At 56.5% G+C, this 17,386-nt stretch overlaps 7 protein-coding genes across 7 annotated transcripts; 4 read left to right on the forward strand and 3 right to left on the reverse strand.

Moving 5' to 3' along the window:
• Positions 1 to 16: 16 nt before the first annotated feature.
• On the forward strand, positions 17 to 844 carry VTJ04DRAFT_5818 (uncharacterized protein; the record flags this gene model as incomplete). The annotated part of the gene is made up of 1 exon (XM_069363974.1): positions 17 to 844. The coding sequence occupies one exon, from the start codon at positions 17 to 19 to the stop codon at positions 842 to 844; it is 828 nt and encodes a 275-aa protein (XP_069217847.1).
• A 237-nt stretch (positions 845 to 1,081) lies between these two features.
• VTJ04DRAFT_5819 (uncharacterized protein) lies at positions 1,082 to 2,902 on the reverse strand (the record flags this gene model as incomplete). Its single annotated transcript, XM_069363975.1, has 5 exons — positions 1,082 to 1,408; positions 1,468 to 1,782; positions 1,854 to 2,112; positions 2,176 to 2,756; positions 2,849 to 2,902. 5 exons carry the CDS (start codon positions 2,900 to 2,902, stop codon positions 1,082 to 1,084), a joined length of 1,536 nt encoding a protein of 511 aa, XP_069217848.1.
• Positions 2,903 to 3,690: 788 nt separating this feature from the next.
• On the reverse strand, positions 3,691 to 5,618 carry VTJ04DRAFT_5820 (uncharacterized protein; the record flags this gene model as incomplete). The annotated part of the gene is made up of 3 exons (XM_069363977.1): positions 3,691 to 4,529; positions 4,671 to 5,102; positions 5,159 to 5,618. The coding sequence occupies 3 exons, from the start codon at positions 5,616 to 5,618 to the stop codon at positions 3,691 to 3,693; spliced, it is 1,731 nt and encodes a 576-aa protein (XP_069217849.1).
• A 3,100-nt stretch (positions 5,619 to 8,718) lies between these two features.
• VTJ04DRAFT_5821 (uncharacterized protein) lies at positions 8,719 to 10,415 on the forward strand (the record flags this gene model as incomplete). Its single annotated transcript, XM_069363978.1, has 3 exons — positions 8,719 to 9,025; positions 9,095 to 9,467; positions 9,524 to 10,415. 3 exons carry the CDS (start codon positions 8,719 to 8,721, stop codon positions 10,413 to 10,415), a joined length of 1,572 nt encoding a protein of 523 aa, XP_069217850.1.
• A 684-nt stretch (positions 10,416 to 11,099) lies between these two features.
• VTJ04DRAFT_5822 (uncharacterized protein) lies at positions 11,100 to 11,412 on the forward strand (the record flags this gene model as incomplete). The annotated part of the gene is made up of 2 exons (XM_069363979.1): positions 11,100 to 11,255; positions 11,332 to 11,412. The coding sequence occupies 2 exons, from the start codon at positions 11,100 to 11,102 to the stop codon at positions 11,410 to 11,412; spliced, it is 237 nt and encodes a 78-aa protein (XP_069217851.1).
• A 1,047-nt stretch (positions 11,413 to 12,459) lies between these two features.
• Positions 12,460 to 15,045, forward strand: VTJ04DRAFT_5823 (uncharacterized protein; the record flags this gene model as incomplete). Its single annotated transcript, XM_069363980.1, has 1 exon — positions 12,460 to 15,045. One exon carries the CDS (start codon positions 12,460 to 12,462, stop codon positions 15,043 to 15,045), a length of 2,586 nt encoding a protein of 861 aa, XP_069217852.1.
• A 528-nt stretch (positions 15,046 to 15,573) lies between these two features.
• VTJ04DRAFT_5824 (uncharacterized protein) lies at positions 15,574 to 17,367 on the reverse strand (the record flags this gene model as incomplete). The annotated part of the gene is made up of 1 exon (XM_069363981.1): positions 15,574 to 17,367. One exon carries the CDS (start codon positions 17,365 to 17,367, stop codon positions 15,574 to 15,576), a length of 1,794 nt encoding a protein of 597 aa, XP_069217853.1.
• Positions 17,368 to 17,386: the final 19 nt, after the last annotated feature.

The following is a 17,386-nucleotide window of genomic DNA, read 5'->3' on the forward strand; positions in this document are numbered from 1 at the left end:
TCGACAGCGCGCAACCATGCGCAGCACCATTCTTTCTTTCTTTTCTCTTCTCGCCGCCGTGACTACGGCACGCGCCGGCAAGGGCGCGGTTTGGGCCACGCCCCACGAGAGTTATTCTTCTTCTGTCGGCGTCCTGGGCTGCAAAGTCAACACCAACCGCATCGCCTACTGGCCTCCGTCAGTTGACTGCGATAACATCTGCATATCTCTCAGCTACGAGGGCCGCACCGTTTATTTGCTTCGCATTGACCAATCTGAAGGCGCTCACGATATCAGCTATGATGCCTGGAACTATCTTCTCACTGGTTATTCGGCCACTGAGCGTCCCACCACTGGCGGCCCCGTCGCCATGGAGTATGAGGATGTTGACCCGTCGTTCTGCGCCGACTTGATTTACACCGATGACCACAAGCTCCCGCTCAGCGCCGCCAACAGCATGAACTTTCTTGCCAGCTGCTTGTCTCGCGACACCTGGGTTGGCCGGAACCACGTCCTCTACAACATCCTTGATCCTATTTGCTCCTGGGGCAACGATGAGGTCTGCACCTTGGATTGGCCTACTGCGAACCAGGCTGTCTGCCCGACACAGTTGGGCACGCCGTCCGTCCTCACCTCAGCTCCGGTCTACAATATCCAATATATGACGGGAGCCAAAATTCTCGCGTCCACCGGCCAGGTCGTGGAGACCGCCGTGGAAGAGAACGCCGCCGTTTCTCTCAGTCCTATCAGTCCTCTCAGTCTCGGCATCCACAAAGAAGACTCAGGCGGACCAGTTGGCAAAGCACGCGGGTTCTTATTGATGACTATCAGTCTCTTGAGTTACTGGCTGGTGTGTGTGATATGAGTTCATGTGATGAGTGGACGGGTGGATGAATTTTTGGTTGGGCAGCTGTTGTTTTGGATACCCCTAGCTTTTGGAAATTCACACTTGTTTTGATGAAACCTGTCGCGCTCCCTTGGTTGGATGCCATATTGAATTGCTCCTGGCAAAGTGTTCATCGGTTTCTCTACGCCTTGTCGTCTTCAGAGGAGCCCATCAGACGATGTGCATTGGGGATTCATTGACAGCAGGCCCAGTGCTCTACCTCTCGACTGGCTTCAGATACACATTCAGCGGTCCCTTGTCCCACAGATTCCAGATGCGCTGGCGGCTCATCCAATCCAAGCTGTCTTCGGCAATCTGGAGATCAAAGTTCCACAAGATCCGGGCCAGGATGAGCCGCATCTCGATGTATGCGAGGTTCCGGCCGATGCAATTACGCGGCCCAACGTGGAATGGCTGGAACGCCTCCTTGTTGTCGTTCGCAAATGCCGGGTCGCCGAGCCACCTCTCAGGGTGGTACTCAAACGGATCCTTGAAATGATCCTCGTTGTGATACATCGCCCATTGGTGCACCGCGACGACAGTCTGTGATACACTGTCAGCCACATCCATTCCCAACATCGCAGAGTCGTCTTCGCACTGACACTTTCGGGCACATAGTTCCCGGCAACAGTCGCGCCACCCTTGGGGACAACGCGTGGCAACCCAGTCGGCACGGGCGGATACATGCGCAGCGCCTCGTCCAGGCAGGCAAGCATGTATGGCAGCGTGCTGACGCTGGAAAAGTCAATCTCATCTTCGGACTTGAAGGCGCCGCGGATCTCAGTTGTGAGCCTCTTCATGGTTTCCGGGTTAGTGAGAAGGAGATATGTGACGCCCGACAGTAGCGTCGCCGTTGTTTCGGAACCGCCGATGACGAGGAGGCCACTATTGGCTTGGAGCTTTTCGAGAGTGAGACCCTGCATGTCCAATGTTTAGTATCTGATGATTGAGCAGGTAGCATCTCCTAGGAGGTATGCGCTTCTCATACCCATTCATCGGCCTTCTTCAGCAGCCCTTCGATCAGGTCAGGACGCTCTTTGGTCACAGCCATGCGCCGCTTCAGCTTCTCCATCGTCTGCTGCTGGTGCTTCTCGTGTTCTTCACGGAACCGGGTAGGCACCATCGACAACAGCAGCTTGAGCAGCAGAGGATACCCGGCCAGGCTCTGAATCAGAGTTCCCGCTTGTCCCATCTCAAAGAATGATTTGATCCAAGGATGCCAGCCGGCGTTTTCCAGGCATCCAAAGCTAATATTATCAAACGCGTCAGTCCTGATGGGAGATATGCACCTCAAACCCACCACCACCTACCTCTCTCCAAACGCCAAATCACCAATGACATCAAACGTGGTCCAGTTATACCACGCCGCGATGTCCACCTTGTTCCCAGACTTTGCACGCTCCCATAACCTCGTGATAAGCAGGTCGATATACTTCTTGATCAGCGGCTGCTGCTCGCGCATGCTGCGATCGCTGAACCCGTGGGCCAAACACCGCCGAAGCAGCGCGTGCTCCTCGCGCCCGGCGCTCACGATATCTATCGTCATTCCCGGCACGGGCCGATAATGTTGCTCCCACTTGGCAAACTCCTCGCCGCTCACGCTTCCTCCGCCTGCCGAAGAGGAAAAAGAAGAGGCCTGGCCCGCGGTCCGCTGATGGCCCATGATGTCCCGCCACGCGCGCGGGTCGGCAAACGCGAGCTCGTCGGGCGCCACGCGCACCACGGGACCGTACCGCCGGTGCAGGTCGAGCATGTCGAAGGGCAGCGTGCCGCGCATGCGCTTGAGGTTGTACCCCCAGCGGGTGGCGCGCATGAGGAGCGGGCCGGGGAAGCGGCGGAGGGGGTGGAAGAGGAGGTTGTAGGTGATTTTACATGCTGAGTAGAGGAGGAGCTGACGGGTGTTAGTTCTTGTGATCGGTGGTAGGCAGTTGTTGGTTGGTTTGTGAAGTTGAGGGTTTTTGGTTGGGGCAGAGGTGAGCTCACAGAGGCGATGGCTGCTCCAAAGAGCTGCCACAAATTGAGGCTCAGGAGAGCCATCTTGAGGGACTTGAGTTCAGGAGGCGATCGAGATCAGGACAGCCGTGTTTTGTCGAGGGGTATGGGATGAACATTCAATGGCGGTCGCTGCGCGCGCCGTAGACGACACATGTGTTGAGCTTTGCACATTGCTGTGCGCGGCCGCATGTGGATATTTTATTCATGCTTCTCGGGTTCGCTTGTGGAAGCATGTTGGTTGTTCCCTGCAATGTTGGGTACGAGTACGAAGGCAAAGCTAGTTATGCGTATATTAGTCAAGTGTTGTCAGCAGTCGCTGTTGGCTCGAGCGTTGGAGATCGTTCGGCCGCGAGGACCCTCAGAGGGGAAACTCGTGCTATTGGGAATAGTCTTGGGGATAATATTGGTGGGTATTGCAGGTTGCATTGAAGCCCACACCTACCGCTTCGGGGTCTTCCACGGCCCCGGTATCAGAGGTGAGACCTAGACGTGGGGGGGGTTGAAAATGCTGGTTGTCGAGATGGACAGGGAGTTGTTTTATACATCAGTAAGGGGTCAATTACTATATCCACGGCTTGCAATGGTCGTCACTTCATATCATGATGAGCCTCTCAGGATTCTTGATTGTGGCTTTCTCTCCCTGAACTCAAAGTTTGTGTGCGCTCTGTCAAGCATGTCAACACTTATTCCATTGCTTGCTCTGAGATTGAATGTCTCATTAATGTGATCTGGCGTTCTTCCCCCACCAAGATGATCGTACAAACACCAACCATAGCCGCCTCCATTACGAGGTGTTAGATGATAACATGCCATCGCCAACCAACCGTGAATCAGTAAAGCCCCTTCTCTTGAAACTCCTCCATCTTCTTCGCCATCGCAGCATCCATGGTCGACGCCTTCACATACTGCATAGCAAACAAGAAGTGCGCCCTCGTCAACACCCTCTTCTGGTGGTTTTGACCCGGCGTCTGCTCCTGGATGCACCTCGTCGCAGCCGCCACGCACAGGTTCTTGATATCCGAGCCTGAGAAGTTCGGTGTCGCTCTCGCCAGCGCTTCGATCGTGATATCTGGAGCCAGCTGCTCGTCGCGGAGCATGATGCCGAAAATCCCCACCCTATCCTCCTCCGACGGCAGCGGGACGCGGATGCGCACCGGTGCGCGCCTCAGCGCCGCTGAGTCGATATCCCACGGCGTGTTGCTGGCCAGCACGATGAAGGGGCTCCTCATGCGCTCGTTGACCGCCACCGCGCCGTCCCACTCGCGCAGGAACTCGCTCAGCATGGAGCGCACAAACTTCTGATCCAAATCATGGCGCTTGCCCATGATGCCGTCGGCCTCGTCGACGAACATGATGCACGGGTACAGCTTGCGCGCGAGGCCGAAGGCGCCGCGGATGGCTTTGGCGTCGTCGCCCCACCATTTGCTGTAGATGTTGCCGGGGGAGATGCAGAGGAGGTTGAGCTTGCACTTTTTGGCGACGGCCTGGGCCAGGAGGGTTTTGCCGGTGCCTGGGGGACCGTAGAGGATGGCGCCGGTGACGCGGTTGAGGCGCAGGACGCCGTACTCGAACTCGGCCGCGCGCTCGATGGCGAGGATGATGTTGCTTTCGAGGGCTTGGATGGTGGATTTGCTGACGTAGATGTTGGAGTAATCGTCCGGGGTTCCGTCTATGGTTGAGTTAGTAACTGTTGGGTCGAGGGTGTGACCAGGTGGATGGGGTTTCAGGAGTTCTAGCGAGGAGCTCTGAAGCATGAGATCTGGCGGGCAATAGAAGGTTGACGACGCTTGACTCTCAAGACAGCACGTACCTAGGTTCACTACGTCCTTCAAGAACTCCTTCTCCTCCGCGTTGCACACCTGCTCCAGCCTCTTCATCAACTCGGCATACGGCATGCCCTGGGTATTCTCTGGAAGTTGTGACCCGGACATCGAGAGATGGTTCATGGACGACAACATGGATGAATACGTCGACGTGAACGCATTCATTGAGCTCATGGGCTGTCTTCCCGACAGAACCGCCTCTATGTACCGCATTGGCTCAGACTCCATTCGCATCTGGGCCCATCGTGGCTGACTTGACTTCTCCATGGGCATCCGGTACATGAGGCGAGGGTGACCGGCATCATGCTGCGGCTCGCAGGCCTGGCAGAAGTCGGTATCGTGACATACAGCGCACTTATAGCGCACGCCATAGATTTCTTGCTTGCAGGCGCCGTCACAGCGAACTCCAGCGTGGTGTGCTAATAGAAAAGTGTTAGACACAGCGGAAAACTTCTTGATGGCCGGGTAAACGGACTTGAGTTGTTACTATTATGAGAGGGAGCGGGTGTGGTTGCTGGAGTTGAGCTGTTTTCATGACCGGGAACTGACAACGTTGCTGGAGTCGAGGAATTGTTATGACCCGGAACGGAAGTAGTTGCTGGAGTTGAGCTGTTGTTATAACCGGGAGCAGACGTGGTTGTTGGAGCTGAGCCGTTGTGATAACCAGGAATGGACGTTGTTGCTGGAGGTGAGCCGTAGTGATAGCCAGGCACGGATGTGGTTGCTGGAGGTGAACCGTAGTTATAGCCAGGAACGGACGTGGTTGCTGGAGGTGATCCGTAGTTATAGCCTGGAGTGGACGTGGCTGCTGGAGTGGAGCTGTTGTTATAACTAGGAACGGACGTTGTTGGTGGAGCTGAGCCGTAGGTATAGTTGTAACCTGGAACGGGTGTGGTTGCCCGGTTGGCGTTGTTATTGTAAACGGGAACGGGCATGGTTGTTGGTGTTGAGTCGAACTTGATCCTGACGCTGCGTTAAGCTTTACGTGGGTTATGCTGTCTAGCTGGGCTTCGCGTAGAGGCACTACGTTGTTGTTCCCAATATTGGGTTCAAGATGCTATGACACTGAAGGCAGCTAGATTTGCGATGAGCCTGATGTGGCTTGCTTTTTGTGGCAACGGGTGTTGACAGACTAGACAGTAGGTGACTCCCAGAGACCTAGGTTGTATACTCGAAATTCTTATTTATTCAACGCCCCTTTTGTATGCATGCATATGTATCTCACTGTCTGCGTTGCTTGACTTCTGGATCTGGAAAGCAAAAAAGGCGCAAGTTCAGCCGCACACAGAACAGGCTAGCAGGACCTGTTAGCCCAGCTGCCCAACAAGCGTTCTGCTCATAAGCGATCGCTGATTAATCTGTCTTGCTGCGATGTTATTCGCAAGTCAGTGCTGCGGCTCTGTCATGCGGTCAATAGTCCAGCGAGCTGGATCCGCTTGGGCAGACAACATGAGTGTAGGCGTTCTGCCGTTGTTGTCTCAAACCCATGAGGCTCTCTGATGCAGCACTGGCTGCGACCTGCATTGGCACCCAGTACCAGGGCATTGTTGGCAGCTCGCTTGCTTGGAAAGGAAAATAGGCGTCCGTTTTGGGACCCCATTAGCCGTTGAGATAAGCTTGATGCTACGGAGTAGAAAAGATGGAATAGACCTAGTATTGGTTGCGCCTGTATTACCAGCGAACCTATGCTGGTCGCCACACGTTCTGTCGAGGGTGTGTAACTCCTTTTCGCGCCTTTTATTTGTCTACCACTCTCCTGGCCTCACCTCAAGATGCCTTGCTTCGTTTGTTGCTGCTTAGGTATTGGTTCCTTGTCTCCCACCGGCTAGGTATTCTTCTTCTTGCCTCTTTTCTTTTTTCTCCATATTTCTTCCTTTTTCTTTTTTTCTCTAGTCATCATGCTTCGCTGCTGCCATCACCTGGTTGTCAGAGCCGACGGCTGACAAGTGCTGGCCGCTGGTGCAGTGCTCGGCGGTTTTGCGGCTTCGTATTTCTTGGCGGCCGGACAGCCGAAACCGCGCCAGCGCCGGCCGCCAAGCCGGAGGGACTCGTCCACACAGTTGAGTTGACGCGCCTTGTCATGGAGACAGCAGTTGACTGTTGGGTGAACACTGGCGATTTTGCACAATTAATTCCCAGTATAGGTACCTAAGAATTGTTTTTTTGAATGTCTGAGGCCCATGGAAACCAAAATCTTGTTTGGGTCAGCACATCTTCTGATGCACATATCCCAGAGAGGAAAGTTTCGTGTAAGTGCCCTGGCCCAGAGCCGAAAGTGTAACGTATGTATGTATGTACACAGTAATGAAACATAGCCTGACGGCAGTGGTGGCGCTTCGGCCCGTAACCAGCAGCAAACAGCACACCAACAAAACTCGAACCCCGAAGGCGCTGTCGCTTCGTCTCGAGGCGATCGGCTAAAGTCGTTCGGCACACAACGAAGCGAAAAGACTCTCTCCCCTGATTTTTGAGAAAAAAAAGTCGATGTCCTTCCTGGCCAAGACCCATCTCCGGCACGACCAGTCTTTGAAGCCCGGCGTCCATCGTGGACGGCTTTGCCGATCAGGATTGGTTCCCTGATCGGTCGGCTTGGCTCTGTGAGTTCGGTCCTATCAACAACATACTACTACACTGCTGACTTTGCTTTGAGCATCATGGTCTCGGCATCACCCCGAGCCCCAGGGCTTTGCAAGCCGCAATCGTAAAGACCTGCATGGTGGGTGAACTTTAGTTTGTGACATAGCCTGTCAAGGATGGTGAGGTGACGCTAAACAGACACTGGCAACAGCATCAAGTGTCACCCAATCTTCAGCAAGGTCAGCCAGAGTCAGCACAAGATATGTCCCGCCGCCATGTTGAAGTGAACATGATGCAGAGGTCACCAGCCGGGAAGTCCAGGCTGCAGTTGTTTCAATGCGGCATTTCTTTCCGCGTCAGAGTCGATCATGGCATCGAAAAAAGAGCGCTTTTCAAGGTTGCATTCGTCATTCAGATGCGGCCCGTTTGGCATGCCCAGAACAGGCTCAGAACTTCAACGCTTGTCGCACAGAAATATCATCTGGACCCGTCAGCACACATCATTGTGCAGTTTTCACAGAACCTCTTTGCCATTTTGGTTGGGGTTCTGGAGTGTGACGAGATAATAGAGGTCTTTACAGGTGCCAGTGAGCGAGCATGTGCCTCACAAGTGCTTGAGGAAAAGTACTTCGCGCTGTTGTCTTGCCGGCATCCGCAGATGGAATGGAAGTTCCAGGATGCGGATTGTCTCGCTCAACTTTACTGGCCATGCCGGCTGCCCCACTTTCCAGTTCCGATCAGGTTTCTTGGAGTGTTGCGATGGACTTTTTTCGGCACTCCCTGATGATCAGGACAGCGATTTCCCCTGAGGATCCTTTCGTCCTTGTACATGGTGTTAACATAGGTACAGACATAGAGGCTCTTGATCAGAGAAGAGCAACCTCGAACCTTGCACACAGTGGAACCTGGAACTCTCAACGAGTGTTTGTTCCTAGGTTGAGGCTACCCCGCTCCGTCCTCCCCGTGTTCCGCCGTGAGGTGGTCCCTGTCCATGTTCCCGCCTTGCAGTTACCCCACCAAGACCCAGATCCTACTAGCATTATCAACGGCCGGCCCGCAAGAGCGCGGAAGAGCAACAACCAGGAAGGCAGAGACAGGCGTGGGCCCCTCCAGCTCGAGCTCCGGTTGGTTCTGGAAACTTTTGTTCGGCAGAAATAACGTCACCGTGCTGTCCATGTTCCAGCCACTGTCTCTGTCATCTTTATCCGTCCCCTCCAACTTCCATTCCTCAGGACAGTCACCTCACTTTCCTGGCCGGAAGTTTTGAGTAACAACATTACCTCACACCTCTCCCTATTTCTCCCATCCCTTGGATCCTGCGGCGTTTCGCGCAAAGGGATCATTGTCTTCAACAACCAGTTGCGGCGACGGCCATAGCCTGGCGCATCTTTCTCGGTGCGGCACGCAAAATCCCCAAGTCCGGATTCCATTCCCGAGTCTCCTTTCGCCGACGCCAAAATGCCCGGTGTTGTCTCTGAGGGGGTCGGCAATTCCGGCCGCCTGCTCCTGATCTCAAACCGTCTTCCCATCACCATCAAGCGCTCCGACGATGGCCAGTATACCTTCTCCATGTCCTCGGGCGGCCTCGTCACCGGCCTCAGCGGCTTGTCCAAGACGACAAGCTTCCAGTGGTATGGCTGGCCCGGCTTGGAGGTCCCCGAGGCCGAAGCCGGCCCCATGCGCCAACAATTGAAGGAGAAGTACAACGCCATCCCCGTCTTTGTGGATGACGAGTTGGCCGATCGCCACTACAACGGCTTTTCAAGTGCGCCTCCCCTCTAAGCCTTTCTGAAGCTCTTCTCTCGGACCAATTGACTAACATTTGCACTTGAAGACTCGATTCTCTGGCCGCTTTTCCATTACCACCCCGGCGAGATCACATTTGACGAGTCCGCCTGGGAAGCCTACAAGGAGGTCAACCGTCTGTTCGCCAAGGAGGTGGTCAAGGATGTCCAAGATGGCGACCTCGTTTGGGTCCACGATTACCACCTGATGTTGCTGCCCGAGATGCTGCGCGAGGAAATCGGCAACACCAAGAAGAACGTCAAGATTGGCTTCTTCCTGCATACTCCTTTCCCCAGCAGCGAGATCTACCGTATCCTTCCTGTTCGCGAGCAGCTGCTGCTTGGCATCCTCGAGTGCGACCTGATTGGCTTCCACACATACGACTACGCGAGACACTTCCTGAGCAGCTGCTCCAGGATACTGTGAGTACTAAAACCATAAGCCCAACGTAACGTCATAGTCTCTGACTAAATCCCAGTTCCACCACAACTACCCCGAACGGCGTCGAGTGGAATGGAAGGTTCGTTACTGTCGGAGCCTTCCCCATTGGCATCGATCCCGACAAATTCGTCGAGGGCCTCAAGAAGGAGAGCGTCCAGAATCGCATCGCCGCCCTCAAGCGCAAGTTTGAAGGCGTCAAGCTCATTGTGGGCGTCGACCGTCTCGATTACATCAAGGGCGTTCCACAAAAGCTTCATGCCCTTGAAGTCTTCCTGACCGAGCACCCCGAGTGGATTGGCAAGATCGTTCTCGTCCAGGTCGCCGTCCCCAGTCGCCAGGACGTTGAGGAGTACCAGAACCTGCGTGCCGTCGTGAACGAGCTTGTTGGCCGCATCAATGGCCGTTTCGGCACAATCGAGTTCATGCCCATCCACTTCCTGCACCAGTCCGTCAGCTTCGACGAGCTCACTGCCCTCTACGCCGTCAGCGACGTCTGCCTCGTCTCATCAACACGCGACGGCATGAATCTTGTGTCGTACGAGTACATCGCCACCCAGCGCGAGCGCCATGGCGTCATGATCCTGTCCGAGTTCACCGGTGCTGCGCAGTCCCTTAACGGAAGCATCATGGTGAATCCATGGAACACGGAGGAGCTTGCCAACGCCATTTATGAAGCCGTCACCATGTCTCCTGAGCAGCGCGAGGCGAACTATCGCAAGCTTGAACGCTATGTCTTCAAGTACACGAGCGCTTGGTGGGGCCAGAGCTTCGTGTCGGAGCTGACGCGCATTAGTGATGCTGCGGCATTGGAGGGACGGAAGACGAAACAGGCCTTGAAGAGTTCTGATGACGGGGAGCAAGCTACGGCGGCCGCGCCGGAAGAGGAGAAGACTGACGCAGCCCAGGCGACGGAGGCGACTGCGGCGTAAAAGGAAGGGTTCATCATGATTGGGAGTTTTTGGGAAGGTTTCTTGTTTTTATCTTTGTTTGCTAGACTTGCGTGATGGGAGGGCGGATACCTTTATCAGAGAATTTCTTTGAGTAAAAACCGCAAGGTTGTGAACATACTCCAGACTGTGCTTGCCATCCTAGGATGGTATTATGGATGTTGGTTCACCTGTCCATGGGGGAAAGGCTGGTGATGATTATGAGGAGAAAATTCGCGAAAAAAATCTGCATATTTGCTTGGGTGTTTGTATTTGGCTTCTGGACATTTGGACTGGAGGATAAGAATATTAAGTATTGTATGAGAGCACACAAACTGTTCCGAGGAACGGGGTACCTTGTAGGACGGATTGACGTCCCTGATATTCCTTGACTGTCAATCCCTGCTGCATTGGCAATAGGAATGTAGACTCAAACAAGACGCGCCCAATAGGATTACCTAGGCCCCTATGATAGATTTGAAAGGATGAACCCTGAAGTTCAATGTACCATGGCCTGATGACGTCCTGTGACGTCACCCTACATTGAACAACGTCTTTGAAGGATATAGACAGGAGGAGTTGTGTTAAAGACCAACTCTTCCGCGGATATTACTAGGACGGACTCGGCTTCATTCTATTATTTGATCAGCTCTCGAGATATTATCAGCCCCTCTGAAAAACACCATCATGCCCACCGAACTCAGAGATAAGAATGACGAGCCCATCCACGTGGGTGACCATGTTTTCTCCCGGGCCCGGGGAGGGGCGCACGAAGGCGATGTTGAGAAAATCGTCACGACAAAGGAGGAAGCAGAAGAGGAGGGTGTGAAACATCCACCAAAGGTATGTCTTGTGTGTTATTGAAGTGGCGTGGGTGTTGTTCTACTCTGAAGAGGTTTGTTAATGGATCTAATAATAGGTTCTCTTCACTGATCAGCATGGACATCATGTTCAGCACAACCCGGGAGCGTTGCAGCATGGGGAGTTTAAGAAGAAGTAATTATTAGTTGGTATTCACGGGGATGGGATAACGGGCTGATGGCATTCCTGTTCAGGGGTTTGTGTCCCGGGGGATGAGCGATGGATGAGATCGGAGGGTCGAGGTTGTTAAAGTCAGAGTTGTAAACGCAGATCAGTATGTCTCAATATTGTTGGCGATCTGGCGGGCATTCGCATAAGTAGGTTAGTACACGCGTAAACAGTGCCTATTCTCATCTGATGTAAGGTTACAGAACAGGTGATGAGGTCAACACAGGTCATTAATAGCACCACTCCGTGTTCCTTACTCCCGATTACCCACCGTTGCACTACCATAGACGTTGTCTCTTGGCAGTACTATGGCGCAAGGAAGACACTATACGGTCTGCAGCCTACACCGACTAGTAGTACGGAGTAGTTCCCGGTGAGGAATATCGGAGCGAGCTATGAACAGCAACCATGGTCTCACACCTTGCCGAGGTTCGCACCCTGTTTTCTCCGCTGCATCCGACTAGCCGGACCTGAAATGGAGTCGATCGCCGATCCAAAGACCAGGTCGACGGTCCCGAAGCTCTGCGGTTGTATGCGGTGCTTCATCGTGATGGCACATGCTACTCATGGACATGGAGGCTGGATAGACGGGTGCCCAGCCCGGCTGGGGAAGAACACCCTGGAGGGCCCCGTTCTTGGGGTTCCGGTCCCTTCTCTTTTGGCCGTCTTGGACTCAACGGTGCGATGTGAGCGGTGGAAAAATGGTATTATTTCGAAAAGAATAGATCCACGTAACATTTAGGATAAATTGAACCGCACAAACGACGGGCCTTGGCAACGGCCATGACAGGGGTAATGTAACCGTCGACCTAGCCTCCACGCAGGGACCGATGGATGGACGGATGGAATACGCCGACGCGATGGACACACGGTGACAAGAGAACCACCTGCTAGGTATATATCAATGGGGTCTCCCATCCCGGCCCGAGGAGAGTCATGTAGCTAGCCCAGCCGGCCCCGCTGCCTGTTCCTTCGCAGTGCCATCACGAGCTGCTCTGCTCTCCCGGGCACAACCAAAATGAAGAGCCTCCTGCTGCTCGCGGCCATTGGCCTGGCCGCCGCCGAGGACGGCCTCGCTGCGTGGTTGCGGTACGCTCGCATCGACAACCCTAAGACCTGTCTCGCCAAACTCCCGTCCACCATCATCACCCTCAACGCCACCAAGGGTCTTCCCGTCTACACCGCAGGCGAGGAGCTCGGCAAAGGCATCGATGGAATTCTGGGCAAGAGGCTCGAGATCGACGAGCGCGATGAGAATGGCAAGCCCCGCGGCGGAAAGAAGCCTGCCAAAGACAGCAACAATGCCATCACGGTCGGCACAGTGGCGGCCTACGCCAAAGCCAACCCCAAGGAAGCCGCCAAGCTGCCCAAGCTGGGTGACGACGGTTACTATCTCAGCGTCTCCCGCGGAAAGGCTTTGATCCTCGGCCAGAACGAGAGGGGCACGCTGTACGGCGCGTTCCGGTGGCTGCAGCTGCTCGGCCAGGGCAACTGCTCCGACTTCACTCTGGCGTCGACCCCGGATGCTCCCATCCGCTGGGTGAACCAGTGGGACAACCTCCAGGACGGCGGCACGCACGGCAGCGTCGAGCGTGGCTATGGCGGCGACTCCATCTTCTTCTGGGACGGCTACGTCCGGCCCGACCTCACGCGCGCCAGGCTGTACGCGCGCCTGTTGGCGTCCATCGGCCTCAACGCGGTTGTGGTCAACAACGTCAACGCGGACCCGCGCACGCTGACCCCTGAGTTGATGGACGGCCTGGCGCGCATTGCCGACGAGTTCCGGCCGTACGGCGTGCAGCTCGCCCTGGCGCTCAACTTCGCTTCTCCGCAGACCCTCGGCGGGCTCGACACGTTCGACCCGCTCGAGCCTTCGGTCCAGGCGTGGTGGGACAACATCACCAACGAGCTCTACCGCCGCATCCCGGACATGGCGGGATACCTGGTCAAGGCCAACTCGGAGGGCCAGCCGGGTCCCATGACGTACAACCGCACACTGGCTGACGGCGCCAACATGTTCGCGCGCTCGCTCAAGCCGCACGGCGGCATCATCCTGTTCCGCGCCTTCGTGTACGACCACCGCAACCTCAACCAGACGCTGTCGTGGAAGGCGGACCGCGCGCGCGCCGCCGTGGACTACTTCGACGGGCTCGACGACAAGTTCGACGACAACGTGGTGGTGCAGATCAAGTACGGCCCGATCGACTTCCAGGTCCGCGAGCCCGTGTCGCCGCTGTTTGCGCACCTCGTCAAGACGCCCACTGCCATCGAGCTGCAGATTACCCAGGAGTACCTCGGCCAGCAGGCTCACCTCGTCTACCTCGCGCCCATGTGGAAGGAACTTCTCGACTTTGACCTGCGCGTCGACGGCAAGCCCTCGCGCACGCGCGACATCATCAACGGCAGCCGCTTCAACCGCAAGCTGGGCGGCTACGCCGGCGTCGTCAACGTCGGCACAAACACCACCTGGCTGGGCAGCCACCTGGCCATGTCCAACCTGTACGCCTACGGCCGCCTGGCGTGGAACCCGTCTGAAACCTCCGAGGGCATCCTGAGCGAGTGGATCTCTCTGACCTTCAGCTCGGACCGGAAGGTCCACGACGTCATCACCCGCATGTCGATGCTCTCCTGGCCCGCCTACGAAAACTACACGGGCAACCTCGGCATCCAGACCCTCACCGACATCCTGTTGGGCCACTACGGCCCCAACCCCGCGTCGCAGGACGGCAACCCGTGGGGTCAGTGGACGCGCGCCGACGAGGACAGCATCGGCATGGACCGCACCGTGTGGAACGGCACGGGCTTCGCGGGGCAGTACCCGCCCGAGGTCGCCGAGCTGTATGAGCACCCCGAAACCACCCCGGACAACCTGCTCCTGTGGTTCCACCACGTGCCCTACACCTACGTCCTCAAGTCCGGCAAGACGGTGATCCAGCACTTCTACGACGCGCACTACGCCGGCGCAGAGACCGCGCAAACCTTCCCGCAGCTCTGGCAAACCCTCAAAGGCCGCAAGGGCATCGACAAGGAGCGCTACGAGCATGTCCTGTTCCGCCTGACCTACCAGGCCGGCCACGCCATCGTCTGGCGCGACAGCATCTGCAACTTCTACTTCAACAAGTCCGGCATCCCCGACGAGCTGGGCCGCGTGGGCAACTACAAGTACCGCATCGAGGCCGAGGCCATGCAGCTGGACGGCTACGTGCCGTACGACGTGTCGCCCTTCGAGGCGGCGTCAGGGACCAAGGCGGTCGTGACCAAGACCAACTCCACCGTCGGCACCGTCAGCGCGGTGCTCAAGGACCTCAAGACGGGCCTGTACGACGTGGCGGTGAATTACTACGACCAGGCCATCGGGAATTCGACGTGGGATCTGTACATTGACAGGACGCACGTGGGCCGGTGGAAGGGAGATCTCGAGTACATCCTCGGCCGGGCGCCGTCGCCGTACATTGACGGGCAGACGGCGGCGAGGGTGACGTTCCCCAAGGTGCAGATCAAGAAGGGCAGCGTGCTCAAGATTGTGGGCCGGCCGGACGGGGAGGAGCCGGCGCCGTTGGATTATGTGTCGATTTTCCCGCATGGAAAGGGGATTGTGGATTGATCAATGATGACGGGATGTGGTTTATGACTATGATTTGTGTATGTTAATATCAATTTATCTTGTATCTTTGAGTCCCACAGTTGTTCTCCTGTTCTCCAAATATGTGGTGTTGAGTTTCCAAGTTGCTATGTTACACCATGGTATCCGACAGACAACTCGCCTTGCTTGGCATGAGACAGCTGAGGTTAAAATTCTCAGAGTAAATTAAGAGCCCAATGAAGGTGTCAGAGTCTAAGCATTGTGTGACACAAAGAAATTGATGCGTAATAGCACAACAGCTATGAAAATGAGATATGTCGTCATCAAGTCATGAATCCCCTTTCCCGAGCAATGAAACCCGAATGCTTCCCATCCGCCTACATCCCTATCAGCCAAACGGAACCATTACCACAGAGAGAGCAATAAAAAAGAGAAAACAAGGGAAAGAAGGACAGAAGAGCTAGTGTTACACCCCCCCCACATCTCATATCCTCCAATATTACACAGTATACAGTCGGTTTGTCACGTTCTCATGTTTTCCTCATTTACTCATCCCTTCACACCAACCTCCGCCCGTCCCCCGCGGTGATCTTTATCCAACAGCCCGCTGATCTTGCGCTTGAGGCCCATCCGCTGCAGGATCGTCGCGCGGCCGCCCTTGTTGGGCGAAGTTGTAGTCTCGGGATCCGACTGGGCGCTGGGCGAGATGAGCGAGACGGGCAGCGCGCAGGGCGGGAGACGGTTCGTCCCCGGCTGGACGAGGTTCAGGGGCGCGGGCCGCGGCTTGTGGTGCGGGCTGCCCTTCTTTTCGTCCTGTCTTTGTTGTTGGTCTTGAGGCCGGGAGGAGTCGGTCGAGGTCTTGGGCTGTTGGGTCTGCTGGGCCGAGGATTGGCTTTCGGTTTGTTGGGACTTGGTCTCATTTTGCTCCTGCGCCTGCTGCGCCTGGACTTGGGCTGCCTGCTTCTGCGCCGGACTCTTCTGCAGGGTGTTGCGACCGTTCTTGCTGTGGCCGCTGAGATAGCCGCTGTCGACGGACCCCCTCGCGGCAGTGGGGGCGAGGTTTGAGGAGGAGGAATCCTGGGTGGACTGCTGGGCGGCTCCAAGGACGGCGTCCACGCTGCGGAGCGACCGCGGACGGCTTTGTGACGACGACGACCCGTTGGTGATCTCGGTGTCCGGGGGTGTGGCGGTCGGCGCCGAGTAGTACTCGCGCTGGTACTTGTCACCGGGCTTAGGGATCGTAAGGCTGTTGAGCTGAGGCCTGTTCGCGGTCCGGGCGTGGCGAGATGGATAATGGAGGCCGTTTGTGGGTTCCGGGGGTGGTGACCTTGCTGGCGCCGGGCCAGGCAGTGGTGGCAGGCTTCTCGGGCTAAGAGGGGGCTCATCGGCGGCAACGTTCTCGTCGATGCGCTGCATGGAGGTGTCGATGCTGCGATCGCCAATGGACCGCGCAGTCCGCCGCGCGCGTCGGTTGTATGTAAACGGAAGGGTCGGGTCCTGGTCCGGCGAGCTGTCGCTGGCCTGCGAGGTCCAGCTCTTCGGTGAGGGCAGAGGGGAGAAATCGTCCTTCAGCCCGGCTTCGGCCCGGGCTTTCTGGAGACTAGCACGGCGGTGCATATCCGGGCTCGACGGAAGTCCCACGACGCTCGGTGCCTTGGGAACCTCGGGGGCCTGCTGTTGCCTCAGGGATGAAGAAGCAGTCGAGGATCGGCGCAGTTCTTTCCGAGGTTCGGGCTCAGCCTCGAGAGGGAGCGAGGTTTCGCTCCGGCCATACCGTGGGTTGAGCTGGGGCACAGGAGGAATTGGGTCCAGGTCGGCGGACATGGACCGCCGGTGGGAGACCTTGCGAGACGGCTTGCTCTGCCCATCCGCACGCTCTGCCTCAGCTCGGCGGCTGGCCCTCCTGGCAAGCCGAGCACGGTTCTCCCGAACGCCTGATTCCGAGTCTGACGCCTCCTCCTGGGCCACCTCTTGTCTGGACCTCTGGCGACGGATCTCCCTGCGAGTGTCTTCATCGTCGGCCAGGGCTGACCCTCGGCGAGTGCTGCGGCCCCTGGACGTGGCAGAGCGGCGGCTGGCACTCCGGGCACGGCGTTTCTCGTCTTCATCGTGGTGACGGGGGCTGGCTCCATCGAGGATAAACTGCTGGACGGCGACTGGACCATGGAGAGGGCAAGCCAGGACATTGCCTGAAATCTCACGGATCTTCTCGAGGCGAGTGGACGTCTCGAGCGAGCAGTACCGGCCGTTCTCGGCGGCGATGCCGCACTTGATCCATTGGATGTAGTAGTGCTGCTCGCCCTCAGTGCAGCCCTTATAGGGCGTGTAGTCGTAGTTGCACATGGTGACGACGACGGTCCGA

The sequence above is a fragment of the Mycothermus thermophilus genome (genome assembly GCF_041956435.1).
Source record: "Mycothermus thermophilus strain CBS 625.91 unplaced genomic scaffold VTJ04scaffold_4, whole genome shotgun sequence".
Taxonomy (NCBI): Eukaryota; Fungi; Ascomycota; class Sordariomycetes; order Sordariales; family Chaetomiaceae; genus Mycothermus; species Mycothermus thermophilus.